This window comes from Helianthus annuus, chromosome 17 (assembly GCF_002127325.2).
Source record: "Helianthus annuus cultivar XRQ/B chromosome 17, HanXRQr2.0-SUNRISE, whole genome shotgun sequence".
NCBI lineage: Eukaryota > Viridiplantae > Streptophyta > Magnoliopsida > Asterales > Asteraceae > Helianthus > Helianthus annuus.
The window spans coordinates 191,369,252-191,387,973 of NC_035449.2; the positions used below are offsets into that span (position 1 = coordinate 191,369,252).

At 35.0% G+C, this 18,722-nt stretch overlaps 1 protein-coding gene across 1 annotated transcript; it reads left to right on the forward strand.

The window, feature by feature from the left end:
• The first annotated feature begins 5,597 nt into the window (after positions 1–5,597).
• LOC110926184 (spermidine synthase 1) lies at positions 5,598–17,775 on the forward strand. Its single transcript, XM_022169939.2, has 9 exons — positions 5,598–5,958; positions 9,856–9,932; positions 10,381–10,503; positions 11,180–11,284; positions 12,268–12,340; positions 12,435–12,506; positions 14,210–14,405; positions 15,959–16,088; positions 17,378–17,775. The coding sequence occupies exons 1-9, from the start codon at positions 5,805–5,807 to the stop codon at positions 17,444–17,446; spliced, it is 999 nt and encodes a 332-aa protein (XP_022025631.1). The 5' UTR covers positions 5,598–5,804; the 3' UTR covers positions 17,447–17,775.
• Positions 17,776–18,722: the final 947 nt, after the last annotated feature.

The following is an 18,722-nucleotide window of genomic DNA, read 5'->3' on the forward strand; positions in this document are numbered from 1 at the left end:
GGTTATCCATTTTACGAGAACAGTTTACAGAAAATTTTTTCAAGTTTTGAAAAATGTCACTTTCAAGCGAAAACAGTTTCTACACGAAATAGACTTTCGTACGAAATCACAAACTAAATGGACTTTCATGCGAAATCAACTTTTATGCGAAAACAACTTTCACACGAAATCAACTTTTCAAACGAAATGACACTTTCATGCGAAATCAAGTGTCATTTCGTACGAAATCAACACAAGACTTGTTTTCGTGCGAAATAGCCAAACGAAATGACAGTTTCAAACGAAATGAGTCATTTCGTGCGAAATGACCTCAACTTTTCAAACGAAATAAATGCTCGTTCAAACGAAATCAACTGTTTGGCCCATTTTTGTCACTTTTAGTCTGAATTTAGGTCTGATTCTTTCAAGGGTTTGTTAAAACTGTATTTTACACGTTATATCAAAAGACCAGTCCATTTTGTCCATGAATTTGTCCAGAAGTCCAAAAATGAGTAGAAAAAGTACTGATTCAAGTGTATTGACTCATCCTGAGCTCTGATACCACTTGTAGGATCGTTTTACGACCTATATGAGTCGTTCAGAGTTAACATAAAGCTGTTTGAAAGGCGGAAACAGTCAAACAACCTAGAATCAGTGATAGAAAGGTGTAGAAACAGAGTATGATACTTAAAACAAGCTTCTCATTGATATTTGACTTGATTACACGGTGAAAATTGGGCAGCACTTCGTTACACCACAACTGATTTCGTACCAAATGAGAAGCATGACACCCATATATATAGGCGACTGATTTCGCACGAAATAACCATGTGTCATTTCGTACGAAATAGGCAACTTTGATTTCGCACGAAATAGCCACATGCTATTTCGTGCGAAATCACTACAAAATACATAAAATTACAATTTTGACCCTGCAAACCCTACTACAAGCTACCGACATGACCTAGACTTTAGACATAGGCTATAGACATTATGCACCAACATATAGTCTACTGTAACACCAAAATAACAGACTAATTTAAGGCTCTACCTGAATTTTGGCTTCGCTTTGGCTTTAACCAAAATTCAGACATTATGAACGTACATAAATAACAGATTGTCTTGATGTTCTACATAAATTTGGCTTCGCTTTGTCTTTGACCAAAATTTATGTATTATGAACATACATAAATAAAAAAACCTAACTTAATGTTCTGCCTGAATTTTGGCTTCGCTTTGGCTTTGACCAAAATTCACGCATTATGAACGATATAAAAATAATAAACCTCGGCTTAATGTTCTACCTAAATTTTGGTTTCGCTTTGGCTTTGGCCAAAATTCAGCATTATGAACGAGATAAATAATAGACCGTCTTTAGTGTTTTACATGAATTCTGGCTTCGCTTTGTCTTTGACCAAAATTCACATATTATGAACACACATAAATATAAATTGTCTCATTGTTCTACATGAACTCTGGCTTCGCTTTGGCTTTGACCAAAATTCATGTATCATGATGAACATACATACACAATAAGATAAAGCACATAAATATAACATAACATCTTTGGGCAAGAAATGCTATATTATGTAAATTAGGCTAGTAATTCACTTTGTGTATAATCAAATGAGTCGTCGAAAGTTTCATTGTTAAACAATACACATAATTACATAAAATGGTATCATTTAAATTTCAATGTCAAACAAAAAGAAGGTTAATCAACAACATTGAAATATACCATTATATAATTCTAAGTCAAAATTTCATTTTAAGATATATAAGTAAAAAATACACATTTTACACGTTAATCAAGTATGTGTATATTTATGTTTTAGATTACAGTCAAATGCTAACAGACTGATTATCAAAATAGTATTTAGGAATTTGAAAAATTCTAAGCATAGATAATGATAACTTATTCATTTATCCATATTTATATAATAATCAATGTAATACCTGATTTTCAACAAAATCACATCACATATTAGTTTTGGGCTTCGGATGAAATACAGTGGGTCAAAACATATATCTAAAATTTCAACCGTTTAATTAACTCCTTTTGTAATACGAAATTTAAACAAATAATAATGATAACAATAATCATACAACAACTGACGTATCTTATTGGCATTGATATTGACATAAACAAAAATTAATTTACCATCAACACAAAGAAATCATTATGTCAGTGAAGTAAGAAATGCAACATGGTTAAAAAATACGAATGCCAATGTATAAAATAAAGATTGTCATTAAAGTCACCATTAATTGCAATTTAAGATAGCAGAAGTAGGTGTTATAATGATCAAATAATATTGCTAAGGCTAGAGGGTATGGTGATGGTCCTCCAAGGGGGGATGATCCGCCATGTAGGCGCCACGTCATAGTCCTCCCAATGATGGTCCATCCCACAAAACTAGAGGGTATGGAGGATGGCCCTAGATGATCCTATCCCACCACTTTTATGTTTTTTATTTTTATAATCTTCTACTTTTTTTAACATTTAACAAATAAACTAACAAAATATTTTCATTAATATTAAAAAACATTACTGAAAAGAAAATCGATGTCTGTGAAACTGCAAATCACAAACAGCAACACAAAAGTCAATGGGAAACACCATTTGATACTCATTGTTTCAATATGGATCACAAATACTGAAAAGAATGTTTCAAAGGAATAAAAAATATATGTAGATATATATTCTACAGATTAGAATGGTAGCTTGGAAGAGTCATCTGTTTATTATACATGCCAATGTTCGGCTGCAATAAGCAGATTTTATCTCTTTTATTGGATATTACTATAGTCTATAAGCTTTCTAAGAAGTTTTTGGTATGCTATTGCTTGCTCATTCCAAAGTTACAAAAATGTAATTCCTGAAGGTTCTTAATCAACACCCACAAAATGCAGTTCATCCGATCACACAAATTAACTTCCAAAACCAACATCAAAATGATTATGGATAAAAGGATCTACAAAATAAAAAAGCTAGGTGACATCAAGACTTGGAATTAACTGAAAATAATATTATAAATAAGTATACCTTAACGCCTTTCGTAATCCCTCAACGGACAAAACTTTCTTTGGCTGTCCAGGCTTAAATACATTTGTCTGGTTTTCAACCATGTCAATGCCTTCCGATTGCATTTTCTCTTTGAAGTTGAAGGTTGTCTTTAAACGTCAACGTCACTCGAGCTCTTTACACGGTTAGATTTGAGATTTTTCTTACAAGATTGAGGCTCATAATCTAAGCAATCCTCAACAGCAGTTCTAAAGACAGACATGTCTGCTTGTCCCCTCTGCCTGATCCATCATCTGATAGATACCCTGTATTCATACAATGTGCTGAGAATTATTCAAATAAACATGCATTACTGACAGCCCCAAATTACGATTAATTTGACCCTATTTATCAACAAATCAGAACCATGCTCATTTTAACACAAACAACCAAACCGAATCATTCGTTAATCAGCAATTTCTTTGGTTTCATATTCTGCAAAAGCGAAACCTTTTGGTTTATCCGTTTCTCTATCACGGGGAATGTGCAAGTCAACCACCCGCCCAGCTTGAATAAGGATATCATATAACGCCCTATCAGTTACTCGTTCATCCAAGTTACCTGAGTATAAAAATTAAACATCAGTTGCTAGCTGGCAGATGAAATAGAAAATGCTTTATGCTAACGGACTCCATCCATATTACTTATACTAGTTGTTAACCAAGTAACTAGAAATTGATGAATATCATCACTAGCTTTAACCTAACAATCAACCATTCCAACTGAATTGCGACCTAGGTAAAACATTCACTAGTTACATATAATCAGAAATTCTATATGAAAACTGACACTATTGGGCGTTAATAATAACCTAAAACCCAATTAAGACCTAGGTAAAACATTCACTAGTTACATATAATCAGAAATTGATGAATATCATCACTAGCTTTAACCAAACAATCAACCATTCCAACTGAATTGCGACTGCAAAATACTAAAAAAAAGACAATTAACAAGCCCTAATTAATTATCTCATCCAACCGTCGACAATTAGATGTCTGAGCAGGAATTCAATCAAATTGGTAAAGAAATATAGTAAGATTAGAACATACCGATGTAAACTGTGCTATTAGGGTTTGAAGCCATGACCGGCGCAGAAGTTGAACAGATTGCTGACTACTAACGCTCGAAATCATCATGTGGCCCACCATTTTTGGATCGTCGGCAACGTCTTGAGCAGGACGTAGAGGACGGGGACGGGGGCGGGCAGGATGTTCGACGGCGTCGCCGTTCCTCGACGGGGCAGGGGACGAACCCATACCCTATAGCCTAATAATTTTCAGGAAGGTGGACCATAAATAAATTAATAATATGGATTTCAAACATAAAACAAATCATCGTTTGAGAAAAACGGTTCGCAAATTTCAAGAAGCCATTAACCATTAACACAATGACGACATCATCGATTTTAGAAAACATTAATCAATTGATCCATCAACCAATTTGTGCAAATCCTTATGAAAACATATTGATTTATTTATCAAGTTCAAATCATTTTCATTTATAGTTGCAAATACATGATTGAATTAGACATAATCAACACAAGCTCTGATACTACATGTTGATTATATCATCAAACATGGGTCAAAAAATAAAGAACCCTAATCATGTTTATTCAATCATAACGTAATAACGTAAATATAGATGCCAAGTTAAAGATACTTACTTGTAGAGATGATTATCTTTGATGATAAAGATGAGGTCATGATTCCCGTTATGGTACCTTGTGTTGATGGATCACACTAGAGAATATTCTTGGTGTTCTTAAGGAGTTTTGCATACCTTTTCTTTATCAATACCAATGATCAATATATAATGATCATAAGTGATGGTAGGTTATGAAAAACTCTATACATTCTCTTATTAAAAGGTACCTAAAGGGAAATCTTAATTGTCCCCTTAAACTATTTAATATTTACAATTACTACCATCAAGTAATTGTCGGAGACTAGTTATGTCATATTGGTAACGTTACTCAAATGATCCGAAAGGCCACATCAACGAGTTATTTCTAACACCACCTGGTGTTCACCATCAAGAAATCCCACCTCGTGCTAAAGGGGTATTGTCCTAAATCCTGCGTAGGACATTACAAGCCATGCACGCAGCAGGCCATACCCAAAACACCAACAAAACACTCAACCATCACCAGAGCTAGCGTGCAAGCCCTCATCCGTGCATACAATGCGTTGACAACTAATACAAATACAAATAGTACATAGGGCATGAGCTGTAGCCAACCAGTGTGCGCCAGGAGACAAGAAGTGCAGAAGGACAAGGACATGTAACCAATCAACGTGTGCTATTCACTGCTCCATAATCTCCTTGACGAGACCATTCCCACAAAGATAAACCCACAATTTAGACTTGGTGTTTCTTCACATACTATTTACAGTACCCATCACAACCCGAACCCATCCCAAGCCATGCCCCCTTCACCCTAATAAAAATGAAAAGTTTGTAACTTTTTTACTCTAACTTACCATATTCACTAATTTCCTAAACTTTTTTACTTACCCTTATATTATATAAAAGTTAAAAGCAAGAGATAGATATGATGTCCATCATGAAGTGGAAACCCTAATCAAGTAGCATATCATTTGCTTTCATTTTATATATTTTTTTAATCCCCCCATAAACAGAAAGATATCTATAAATATCCACGCGTCTTTCGTAAGCAGAATCTCCACCACTCTGTTCAATTCACACTTTCTCTATTTACGTTTGCGTCGTTAGGGTTTATACGCACCCACACACACAAATGGCTGAACACAACGCTACCGCCGTCACCGGTTCTCCCATGAAAAAGCTCAAAGACGGTGACGATAACGGCGCCGCCGCCGCCGTTAACGGTGGCGGAAACATATCCTCTGTTATTCCCGGCTGGTTTTCAGAGATTAGCCCAATGTGGCCTGGTGAGTTTTTTTTTTTTAATTTATTATTATTTTTCTTGAATATATTTTCATTTGTTTTGTTTTTTTTTTTTTAATTTATTATTATTCAAACTTTGAAGGTTTGATTATGGATTGTTTACAGAGCAACTCTGTTTTTGTATTTTTTTATGTTTTTTTTATTGATTTTAGGGTTTTCTTATTGATTATTTAACAGATTGTATTGTTTATAGTTTATAGTTTAATTAATATTTGTGTACTTGTTAGTTGTAAGCTATGATTGTTTGTTGAGTGGTAATTAGCTTTTTATAAAACAATTTTATATGTTTATGTCATTTTCGGTTTGATTTTAGGGTAGTTATTAGGGCTGCAAACGAAACGAACGAACGAACAGGTGTTCGTTTGTTAAGGATATACCAACGTGTGTTCACGAACAGTTCACAAACGCTTACCGAACGAGATTTTATGTTCGTGTTCGTTCATGAAGGAAATGAACTTGTTCGTGTTTGTTTGTTTGTTAATTTTAGGTACCAAACACAAACGAACGTTCATGAACGCACACGAATAAAAATGGGCGTTCATGAACACACACAAACACAAACAAGCGTTCATGAACATAAACAACATAACGCCATAACGGACGTTATATATATTATATATAAATATAATAAAGGAATAAATATATATATTATTTGGCTGATAAAATATAAAATAAATAAAGATATATCATAAGTTATTAATAGATATAAAAAATTAAAAACCCCAAACGAACACAAATGAACACAAACAAACGAACACGTTAGCGAATGTTCACGAACATAAATAAACTTAACGTGGCCTCTGTTCATGTTCGTTCATTTAACTAAACAAACACAGTTTTTTTTGTTCATAATCGTTCATTTAATAAATGAACGGACACAAACGAACTTCCTGCCGAACAGTGTATGAATTGTTCGTTGAAAGTTCAGTTCGTTTGCAGCCCTAGTAGTTATTAACTTAAAAAAGATACTATTTTTATGTACTATGTAGTGTTATGTATGTACTATGTACGTTTCGTATAGAATTTTTTAGGTATATACGTTTTCGACCCCCCGGTTTTATAAAAAAATTACGTATATAGAATTTTTAGGTCCGGTGACTTCCGACCCCCGGTGTAATTTTTCAAGCTTCGCCACTGTTATTAAGGGTGTTTAATAAATGATGATTAATCTGTGATATCTACTTCATGTTGATGCAAAAATAATTTAATTATTTGGAATCTTGAATGTTTATTATAAATCTATTTGATCTGAAAAACCTTGAAAGTTATCTAATCATTTCTTTTGATTTGTACTTCTAAAAAGTGACTTGCGGGTTCGTGTTATTACCATGCATCATTGAGCTGTAAACCGTTTTTGTTGCTTCGGCCCAGAGTGTACATCCTTTTGTGGATATTAGCTTGATTTTCATCATTGAAAATGCACGTAATGAATAAAGTTGCTCTGTTTTGATAGTGGCCTTGTGGGCAATTCGTATTTTCGAACAATGATTTTTATGAAAACCTTAATTTGCTTAGAATATACATATATGGTTATAGGCTATTATAGTATTATGTGGTTTAATATATTTCTATTTTGTTATGATGTTTCACTTTGCACTTTGTGCTGATTTGCAAGCAATTTTTTAGGGGAATTGGCCTGTAATAATCTCTCCTAGACCTTATTGGCCATTAATAATCCCACCTCAGAATATTTCCCCCACCAGTCCCACCTTTCACCTATTTTTCCCACAATGGTCCTCTGTTAAAAAAACTTAACAGAGTTAAGCTTTTTTTCCAAATTACAAACAGATTTTTAGGGCTTTTGATCAGAACGATGATACGAGTCCATTGATGTAAAACTTACTTCGAAATGGTGCTCCAAGTGACTTGATCTTGGTTAATTGGAAATTTAAACACCCGAATTGAAGCGCCGTTTTCATCGTTTGGAGCACCGTTTCAAGGCAAGTTTTACATCAATGGACTCGTATCGTCGTTCTAATCAAAAGCCCTAAAAATCTGTTTGTAATTTGGAAAAAAAGCTTAACTCTGTTAAGTTTTTTTAACAGGGGACCATTGTAGGAAAAATAGGTGAAAGGTGGGACTGGTGGGGGGAATATTCTGAAATGGGATTATTAATGGCCAATTAAGATCTAGGTGGGATTATTACAAGCCAATTTCCCATTTTTTATTCAAAATTAATATTGGAGATTTTCTGCACTTGGGGGGGGGGGGGGGGGGGTTATGATTACTATTGTCTCACTGGTACGTGTGAACAAAAAACTAAATTGTCAATTCAGGTGAGCATGTGCTTAAAGTTGTGTAGAAATAATCATTCATGTTGTCTGGTACTCACTTTATAAAAGCTACAAGAGTCAAATATTTGACATTTGTGAGTGCAATAGGTGATGTTTTAACAATGAAATTTGTACGAATTACCTTTTCATTTTGAAATCTAATACTTTAAAGTCTTGGTACTTATTTATAGATAATTATCGAATTTTACGCCTGTTAAATCATTAATCATCTGTTGACATTTAGTGGTCAAACTCAAACACATGATACATGACGCTTCATTTTGATGATGTATCGTCATTAAGGTACGCTTATATGTACAGTTTTAAGTGTCTAGTAAAGGGGGATTTTTAGAGTGAATTTCAAGGATTGTCCTTTATCTTTATACTCATTTTCAGGCGCTGTCATTTATGTTCAAAATTGACGAGTTTTGTTCTTTATGTTTTCATATCATACACGTTTTGTCCTTTAGGCCTAACCCAGTTAGTTTTTTCAGTTAAATTTGGTCATGTGCTTTGCACGTGAGGGCATTTTTGTCAATTCAAAGGTAAGTTCAACGACAGATTTACAGCTCAAAGCTTCTGCAACCTTTGAATTGATAAAAATGCCTTCATTTGCAAAGCACATGACCAAATTTAACTGAAAAAACTAACTGGGTTAGGCCTAAAGGACAAAACGTGTATGATATGAAAACATAAAGGACAAAACTCGTCAATTTTGAACATAAAGGACAGCGTCTGAAAATAGGTATAAAGATAAAGGACAATCCTTGAAATTCACTCGGGATTTTTTATTTTTAGGAATGTATAGTGGATTCTTACGATATATAGTGTATTATGGAGTCTATGAAAATTTTGATATTTGACTCTGCACGTAGTTAGAGAGTGATTTTACCGTTAAGCGTTAACTAAACAATCAAATCCTGTATACAAAGATTAACATTATTTCTTGTAAACAAACATTAAATAAGCAAATTTTGCTTGTGTGTTATACTTTTCATGATAGAAAGTGCTGGTCGTGTATGGCTTGGCGAATTCGTATCAGGCGAATGCAAGGCCGGCCCGGAGGGAGTGCGGGGTGGGCGACGGCACAAGGCCCAAACCCTCCGGGGGCCGAAATCTTTTTAATTTTATATAGAATTTACGTTGTATAAGCTAGTATATATATGCACTGAATTGATAGATGACACAAACAAGCTCTTGTCGAGGTGGTTACTGCCTTGCTTAAACAACAAGGAGACACGGGTTCTAATCCTGGCGTCTCTAAATTCTCTATATTAGCTTCATTTTTTGTTTTTTTTTGTTAGCTGCATATGGCTTTTAATGCCTAATTTTGTCAACTACATCTTCCCTTTAATTAATAAATTACTATCTAAACTTAGCTAAAAATAACTATTTAAATTACTTTCACATAAAATTTAGTGATTAAATAATTGATGAGTTTATAATACATGACAATTTGCAAATAGGGCCCAAAATTTTTTTATCTCGCATAGGGCCAATTTTTTTTGTTGCGATCTTCGGAGACGGCCCTGGGCGGATGTATAAGACTATGAGAATCGACTAATCAGTGAACTAAATTACCTTTTTGACCTTTCGTGGTACATGCAGGAGAAGCACACTCTTTGAAGGTTGAAAAGATACTATTTCAGGGCAAATCTGATTATCAAGATGTTATGGTTTTTCAGGTATATATATATATATATATTTTCACTTTTGTTATTTGTATTGTGTTACTTCTATGCAGTTAATATCGTTGATATATCGGTCCCCATGTAAAATATCGGTGTCAAATATTTAATATCGGCACCAATATTATTGGTGATATTGACCGATATATCGCCGATTTTCTCGATATCAGTAAATTTCTTTTTAGCTCTACCATTCGTCTTTCTTCTTATTGCTGCTATTAGTGTTTTAAGTCTTTAAATTGTTAATTGTTAAATGTTGGTGTTTTAAGTCTTAATCAGTTCCTACTTGCTAAAATTCTTAGTGTTATATTGCTATATATAAAAATTCTGCATGATATTAAAATTACCGATATCCCACCGCGATAACCTATATATAATAATTCTGCATGATATTATTTCTGTTTTTTGTTCTAATAGTTTGTTATTTGATCTCCACTTGTTTCAGTCTGCAACATATGGAAAAGTTCTTGTTTTGGATGGTGTTATTCAACTTACCGAAAGAGACGAATGTGCATATCAAGAAATGATTACTCATCTTCCACTGTGTTCAATTCCCAATCCTAAGAAGGTTTTACAGACTCTTATAACCGTTATGTTTCGAATTTATGTATACAGTGTCGGCAACAAATTTTTTCCTTCATCTACGTATTAAAAACTTCATGGCTGTGTGTAAATGTGTGTGAAATACTCAACACAATTAACATAATGTTAAGAAAAGGTTCTCATATATCAAGTTTGCTAGCTCTTAGAAACTACGAAAAATTTGAGTATAGTACATGGATGGTCCTTGTGGTTTACCAAAATTTTGGATTTGGTCCCTAGCTTTCTAAAAGTACATGGATGGCTCTTGTTGTTTGCATTTTGAAACACAGTTAGTCCCCAATCAACATATCTAAAAGTTTTAGCAGGTCCAAGTTAGGGACTAAGTGCGTTACAAAGCGCGAACCACAAGGACCATTCATGTACTTTTGGAAAATGCTGGGGATTGAATGCGTTACAAAGTGCAAACCACAGTGACCATTTGTGTCCTTCACACGAAAAATTTACTCTTTGATGGGTAAATCTTTACTATTAACATTTTTTTTGTTTTTTATTTATTTTAAACTTTGTATTAAAAGTTTTGTGGTCTCTAAAGATGTGTGCGAAATACTATTTGCAAACTTGCTTGCAAAAATACACGGTTTTTTTTTTTTTTTTTTTTTTTAATTTTAGGTTGATTTTGCCTTAAACGTTTTTATTTTCAGGTTTTGGTTATTGGAGGTGGAGACGGTGGTGTCTTGCGTGAAGTGGCTCGTCATTCTTCGGTTGAGCATATTGATATATGCGAGATTGATAAAATGGTAGTTGATGTGAGTCTTCATGATCCCTTTAACTTTAGTTTATCAATTTTTTATGTGTTTTTGCATAAGATGTCAACATCCTTTTCACATATCGCATTTAGGGGTGTAAACAAGCTCAGAGGCTCGAGAGCTACTCGTGATCGGCTCGGTTAAAAGCTCGAACGAGCCGAGCCTTAACGAGCCCGAGCTCGAGCCTGAAATAGAGCTCGTTTTGTTATCGAGCTCGAGCTCGAGCCTGAAATACAAAGCTTGTTTAGGCTCGCGAGCCTAAACGAGCCCACACAAAATTTAAATTTTTTTATATATAATATATATTAATAATGATGATAACATTGATAAGCCGAGCTTTGGCTCGTTTAAGCGATGTTGAAGTGAGCTCGAGCCCATCTTTTAGCTCGTTTAAGGTTGTTCTCAAAATAGTTCGAGCCAAGTCGAGCCGAGCTCGAGCTTTGGGTTTTACTCGCGAGCCGAGCTCGAGCTCAAAGAAGAAGGTTCGAACCGAGCCGAGCTCGAGCTCGAGCTTCATAAAACCTAACGAGCCGAGCTCAAGCCTGGTCGAGCTCGGGCTCGGCCCGGCTCGTTTACACCCCTATCCGAGTCATTAAACCATGGTTTATCATTGTGATTTTTAATATGTAAATAAGAAGTTTTTATAGAAATTTAACAGCAATGTTTTCAGAACCAGAGCTGACGTCAAACCGGTCTCTTTACCGGTCCATTGGTCGGGCTGGATATAAGAACCGGGTGATGCCATAAATATCATAAAAATAAATTGTGTAAAATGAAGTTTTTTTTTTAATAAAAATCCGGTTCAACCGGCCGGTTTTCCGTTCCGGCCGCCGGTTTCTGTTTCAACCCAAAACGAGTCTGATATGGTGAACCGGACAGGTCAGACCCCTGGTTCCTGGTCAGGTTTTCAAAACATTGGTTAACAGTAAATGTAAGTCGTAACATATACACGTCAAAAAGTATAAATTTGAAGTTCTTTTCAGGTTTCCAAAGAATATTTTCCCGATGTAGCTGTCGGCTATGAAGATCCTCGTGTCACACTCCATGTTGGTGATGGTATTACCCATGCACTAAAATCTTGTTTTCAACAACTAGTTTTTATGTTTAAATTCATTAAGATTTGATTTTCGTATGATTTTTAATCTGTCAGGAGTCGCATTTCTAAAGGCTGCCCAAGAAGGAAGTTACGATGCTGTTATTGTTGATTCTTCCGATCCAATAGGTATACTCCTATAGAGGTTGCATTTTTTGTTGTATTTGCATATTCCTAGGTGTGAATTTCTGACACGACCCGAAAACACGACACAGACCTAACATGAAATTCGTGGGTTTGGGTTTAGTCTACATGGGTTCGGGGTAGTTTCAGTTTGAACCCGCGAGTCCGTGTAGCTAAACGGGTCTGGTTCGTGTCAACCCTGGCGGGTTGACCCGTTTAAACCATTTGTATTATATTTTATTTTTTACAATATGTTTTATGTCGTAAACTATTATTAAATTCGGTGGGTATTTTATGCCATAATTATAATTATAACTTAAAAAGAGAAATTGACATAAGATTTTATAATTAAAACGCATTTGTATTATATACACTTGTGTTTTTGTAGTAAAATTTTAATTTTAGTATATGATTTTGTGAAAAAAATATATACAATTTCGGGTAGAACGGGTCGTATTCGGGTCAATCGGCAAATATTCGGGTTGTGTTCGGGTTCATATGTATGACACGATGGTTGGGTTTGGGTTGTGTTCAGGTTTGGTTCGGGTCGGGTCGGGTCGACCCCACCAACCCACGAACACGACTCGTTTAGCACCCCTAGTTCCTATAGGTGAAACCTGTAAAACTTATCAATAAAGCAAGTGGGTAAAATATCTTACTCGTAGACCGTGTCAAACGGGTTAAAAGTTGCTCAAAATGTTTTCAAATGATTAAAATTTTCTAAATTACTCTATTTTCCTTTAATTTGTGGGAATCCAATTAAATTGTTATTTTAACAGTATAGCTTTTTTAGTTATTAAATATAGCACATTGATCACTTATTCTACATCACAAAATTATTGTCCATATTACTATTTGAGTAAAGTATATGTTGGTCCCTGTGGTTTGCACTTTGTAACGTATTTAGTCCCCAACAGCCAAACCTAAAGGTTTCATCAGGTCCAAGTTAGGGACTAAATGCGTTACAAAGTGCAAACCACATGGACCATTCGTATACTTTTGGAATGCTAGGGACCAAATCCAATATTTGGTAAACCACAGGGACCATCTGTGTACTTTACTCTTTACTAAGAGTAAAATGCACGGATAGTCCCTGTGGTTTGGTGAAATTTCACCTTTAGTCCCCAACTTTTCAAAATTACACTCTTAGTCTCTGTGGTTTGACAAGTTGTTACTCGGATAGTCCCCAAAGCGGATGAAGGTTACTCGGATAGTCCCTGTGGTTTGACAAGTTGTTACTCGGATAGTCCCTGTGGTTTGACAAGTTGTTACTCGGATAGTCCTTGTCATTTCACACCCACTTAACCAGAAAAACTAACCTCCATCCGCTTTGGGGACTATCCGAGTAACAACTTGTCAAACCACAGGGACTAAGAGTGTAATTTTGAAAAGTTGGGGACTAAAGGTGAAATTTCACCAAACCACAGGGACTATCCCTGCATTTTACTCCTTTACTAATTTAGCTTGTCCCAAAATTATTATCCGTTTTTTCTTTTTACAATCGTGTAGTTATTATTTTCCCTTTATTCCTTCAACTACCCTCATGATTAACACTATAATGGCACTCTTAGCTGCATCAAGCCTAAAAATGAAGTTCTGCTAACTAAAACTTGCTTTAATTGCACAACTTAAGTTGTGTTTCTTAAGTTTTCAGACAATAATCTTGGAATATAAAAGTAATTAAAGTAAAATTTTAATTTCAATTTCAGGGCCTGCACAAGAACTATTTGAGAAACCGTTTTTTGAGTCGGTTGCAAAAGCGCTCCGTCCAGGTGGCGTTATGTGTACTCAGGCTGAAAGCATATGGCTCCACATGCATATCATTGAAAACATTGTTGCAAATTGCCGCCAGATCTTTAAAGGTTCCGTTAACTATGCATGGACCACGGTTCCTACATATCCAAGGTAACTAATATTTAATATGAACGGCTTGATGTGGGTTTATCTTATCTCAAACAGATCATATTGGTAGAATAAAATATATTAAATAAAAGAGTTAATTGCCCGGATGGTCCCTGTGGTTTCACGCTTTTTCACGTTTAGTCCCCACCTTTTGAAAATAACATGTATGCTCCCTATGGTTTGTCATTTTGTTACTCGGATGGTCCTCAAACATTTACTCTGGGGACTATCCGAGTAACAAAATGACAAACCATAGGGAGCATACCTGCTATTTCTAAACTAACTGACATCTACTCAGGGACTATCCGAGTAACAAAATGACAAACCATAGGGAGCATACCTGCTATTTTCAAAAGGTGAGGACTAAATGTGAAAAAATGTGAAACCACAGGGACCATCCGAGCAATTAACTCTAAATAAAAAGGAAAGGGTTCTAAAGACGAACAGAGTGTAATGTGAATTCATGCAACAAACTAAACCGCTTATACTCAACATTGAGATTGTTGTTGTAATAATATTATTAATCTTATAGTGAAAGTTTCAAATAGAAAAGGGTCTTAACGTGCGGCGGTGCTGGAGTGATCAATGACGTGTGTAATTATGCAATTAACGTCTGTAATTAGGGTTAACCCAACCCATGTGTAATTATGCAAATAAAGTGTGTAATTAGGGTTTAACCCAACCCATGCGTAATTATGCAAATAACGTGCGTATTTTAAAATGAACATGTGAAATTCACTTCGCATCGCCGCACGTTAAGGGGCTATTGTACTTTAACCTGCCCCAATCTTATATTTATGTTAAACATTAATATTTTTTTGAGTAAAATGCACGGATAGTCCCTGTGGTTTGGTGAAATTTCACCTTTAGTCTCTAACTTTTCAGAATTACACTCTTAGTCCTTGTGTGTGACAAGTTGTTACTTGGATAGTCCCTAAAGCGGATGAAGGTTACTCGGATAGTCCCTGTAGTTTGACAAGTTGTTACTTGGATAGTCCTTGTCATTTCACACCCACTTAACCAGAAAAACTAACCTCCATCCGCTTTGGGGACTATCCGAGTAACAACTTGTCAAACCACAGGGACTAAAAGTGTAATTTTAAAAAGTTGAGGACTAAAGGTGAAATTTCACCAAACCACAGGGACTATCCGTGCATTTTACTCTATTTTTTTTAAAATGTGCTTCTGGTCAACCTGATCCAATGCTTTGTTTTTGACCCGACTTGTTTCAAATGGGTAAATATAAAACGGAAGTTGCCAGAATTAATCTTACAACCTACTATATGGCATTTTTAAAGAAAGAATTATTGTAGTAATATTTTTCTCGTAATTGTATTAACGCACAAAATATTAATAAAAATCAGAAAAGTATTCTAGACACTTTCAGTCACTTTTACCGGACACTTCCTGTACTAGACAATGTCCTGTTTTGATCTGAACCCGAACAATCGAAGTAGGATTTATTCTTTTCAATGGTGTATTATTGTTTAGAGGTTTTTCGTTCTTTTGGGATTTTGTTTAATTCTTCTAATATTTGATTCCAACTTGACCGTCAGTGGGGTCATTGGCTTCATGGTATGTTCAACTGAGGGACCGGAAGTTGATTTCAAGAACCCAATCAACCCAATAGATGAAAAGGAAAACCAAAACACATCTACGCCACCATTGAAGTTCTACAACCGTGAGGTATTTTTCAATCACTCTCAAAATATTTTAACGCGTGTAGAGGTGTTTGGATTTGCTTATTAAAACCGATTATCTGCTTATTGGTTTATAAAACAAGCCGTTTTGTAACTGGCTACTTTAAACTAGGAATGAGCATTTGGTACTTGGTACCGGTACCAAACCGGTATTTATCGAATTTTACCTTCAAATACCGGTACTGTACCGTACTGAACATTTTTTGTACTGGTAACCATATTTGACGAATTTCGGTACCGAGCTCATCCCTACTTTAAACTGCTTATTTCACTTGCAAGAATTCAGATAAGTAGTGTTTATGCGCAAACTGCACTAATTCAAAACGAAATTTACATATTTTTTGATTTTAGCAACTATTTTTATATTTGACGCAAAACCGAAACCAAATTACAATTTATCACCGATAAGATGTCACACAACGTTTTTGAAGATCGGCATAGAAATGACATGCCTCTTGGTTGTTACAGCCGGTAATGAATAGGGGTGTTCTTCGGGTTTTTTTTCTCGGGTTTCGGGTTTTTCGAGTCGGGTTGTTCGGGTTTTTGGCTAGGAAAAAGTGACCCGATAACCAAACCATTTAAAGCTCGGGTTGATCGGGTTTGGGCTAGTTCGGGTCGGGGTGTTCGGTTTTCGGGTTTAGATGTAATATTAAAAAATGTTTTTTTTTTGCAATATATAATGAAAATTCATCATTCTACTTAAAAAATATTATCAAAATTAAAACAATATTTGACAATATGACATGATAATGTTCAGATGTTCTAAAACATAATGTTTTTGTCTTTAAGATACCAAAAACTCTAACCCAAAACACATCTACCGAAAAAAGACATTAAATGTTCGGGGTTTTTTTCGGGTTTCAGATTTGGGTTTTTTCGGGTCGGGTTTTTCGGGTTTTTGGTTGGGAAAAAGTGACCCGATAACCAACCCATTTAAGGTTTGGGTTGGTCGGGTTCGGGTATTCGGGTTCGGGTTTTTCGGGTATTCTCTACTTTGGGTTCGGGTGGCTTCAACGTTGGGTCGGGTTTCGGATAAAAATGAACAGCCCTAGTAATGAATGCAATTTGGTGGTTAAAATCGGTAATTGGTTTCAACTTTGCGCTTAATGTAGTGTTTAACTGCTAAAATAGGATATAAATATAATTTATAGAACTTATTGATGCATGAGAACTAAGTATGCAAATCAACAGTTTGAATACGCAATCTCAATTCCCGAACGCCCTCTTAATTCTTAATTATCTGTTGTAAAACTATTCAACTGTTTCCGCATACAGATTCACGCCGCTGCTTTTTGCTTGCCTTCTTTTGCCAAGAAGGTGATCGAGTCCAAAACTAAAAACTAAAAAAATATATAAAATATCAAAAGAGGCAAAATAGCTCTCTCATGTAAAAGCTTCCTGGCTTCCAATTGTTGATTGAAGACGGTTTGGTTCGGCTCGCTTATCTTCAAGATCAATCAGAATCAGAATAATATGAAGTTTTTGTGACGATAACGGGTCATGAGTTGTGTCTGTTTTTGTATTTGATTGATGGTACTTCTAAATTTTAATTTACTGCTTCTCATGAGATGCATATAAGCATCACTTATCTTATGTCCAATTTATTTTCTTTCCATAGATTTTATTGAGACTTTAAAGTTTAAACCCAATATATTTTGGGCTTTTTATGTTTTTTTTTGTATTATTTCATATTTACGTGTCTGATCACTGTGTAAATGGGATGGGCTTCTATGTAGCCCTTTTCTTTCATCGTAGGACAACTGATAAAAATTGACCTTTCGGTTATTAACCGAGCCAGCTGGCTCGGTTCCGATTTGAAATCGAGCTGAAAATATTAGCTCGAGCTCGGTTTGGTTATTAACCGAGCCAGCTCGTCTCGGTTCAGTTTGACTTGAATTAAAAAATAAATATTAATAATACATAGGTTTCGAAATAGTCTAAAAAATCATTCAATAGTTCAAAACGACATGTCCAAAATGAGTTCAACCTACTATATTATAAGCCAAAGTCAAGTTCAATCAAATACGAAATAAGTTTTAAATCATAGCGAAATATGATATAAGTTCATTACCATCTCAATTAACCCCTAAATATGTTATAGACATCTAAGTGCACTTCTAAATAACTTGCAAATAATAACCAACTTTCTATAATAATCTGAGCTAAGCCAAGCCGGGCTAACAAGCGAGCCAATTGGCTCGTTACGAGCCGATCTGTGCTAGGCTTACTTTATAACCGAGTCAAGCCGGCTCAGCTCACTTTTAAACCGAGTCATGAGTTTTTTTCGAGCTAAATCTGAGCGAGCTCTGAGCCGCGAACTTTTTAGACATCCCTATATGTATACATGTAATATATTTATAGTTTTTTTTTATTATAATTTATTTATTATCCTTATGTTAACATTCTATAGCATTTAAAATAACAATAGCACAATGTTGTGTTGGCGTTTTTACTTTCTATATAAAGTTGCTTACATACATTTTACTAAAGTCTGTTCAGTGGCGGACCCAGGAATATTTTCATGGGGGTGCGGAACTTTTTTAAAAATTTTAGGCCCTAAGGTATATAAGTAAAAAAAATTGGTTCGTGTCGGGTCGGGTCATGTAAAACAAAAGAACAT

Coding starts and splice junctions, on each gene's coding strand:
- LOC110926184 (XM_022169939.2), top strand. CDS start 5,805: ATGGCTGAACACAACGCTACCGCCGTCACCGGTTCTCCCATGAAAAAG. Junction 10,504..11,179: donor CAATTCCCAATCCTAAGAAG/GTTTTACAGACT, acceptor TTTTATTTTCAG/GTTTTGGTTATTGGAGGTGG. Junction 12,507..14,209: donor TGATTCTTCCGATCCAATAG/GTATACTCCTAT, acceptor TTTCAATTTCAG/GGCCTGCACAAGAACTATTT.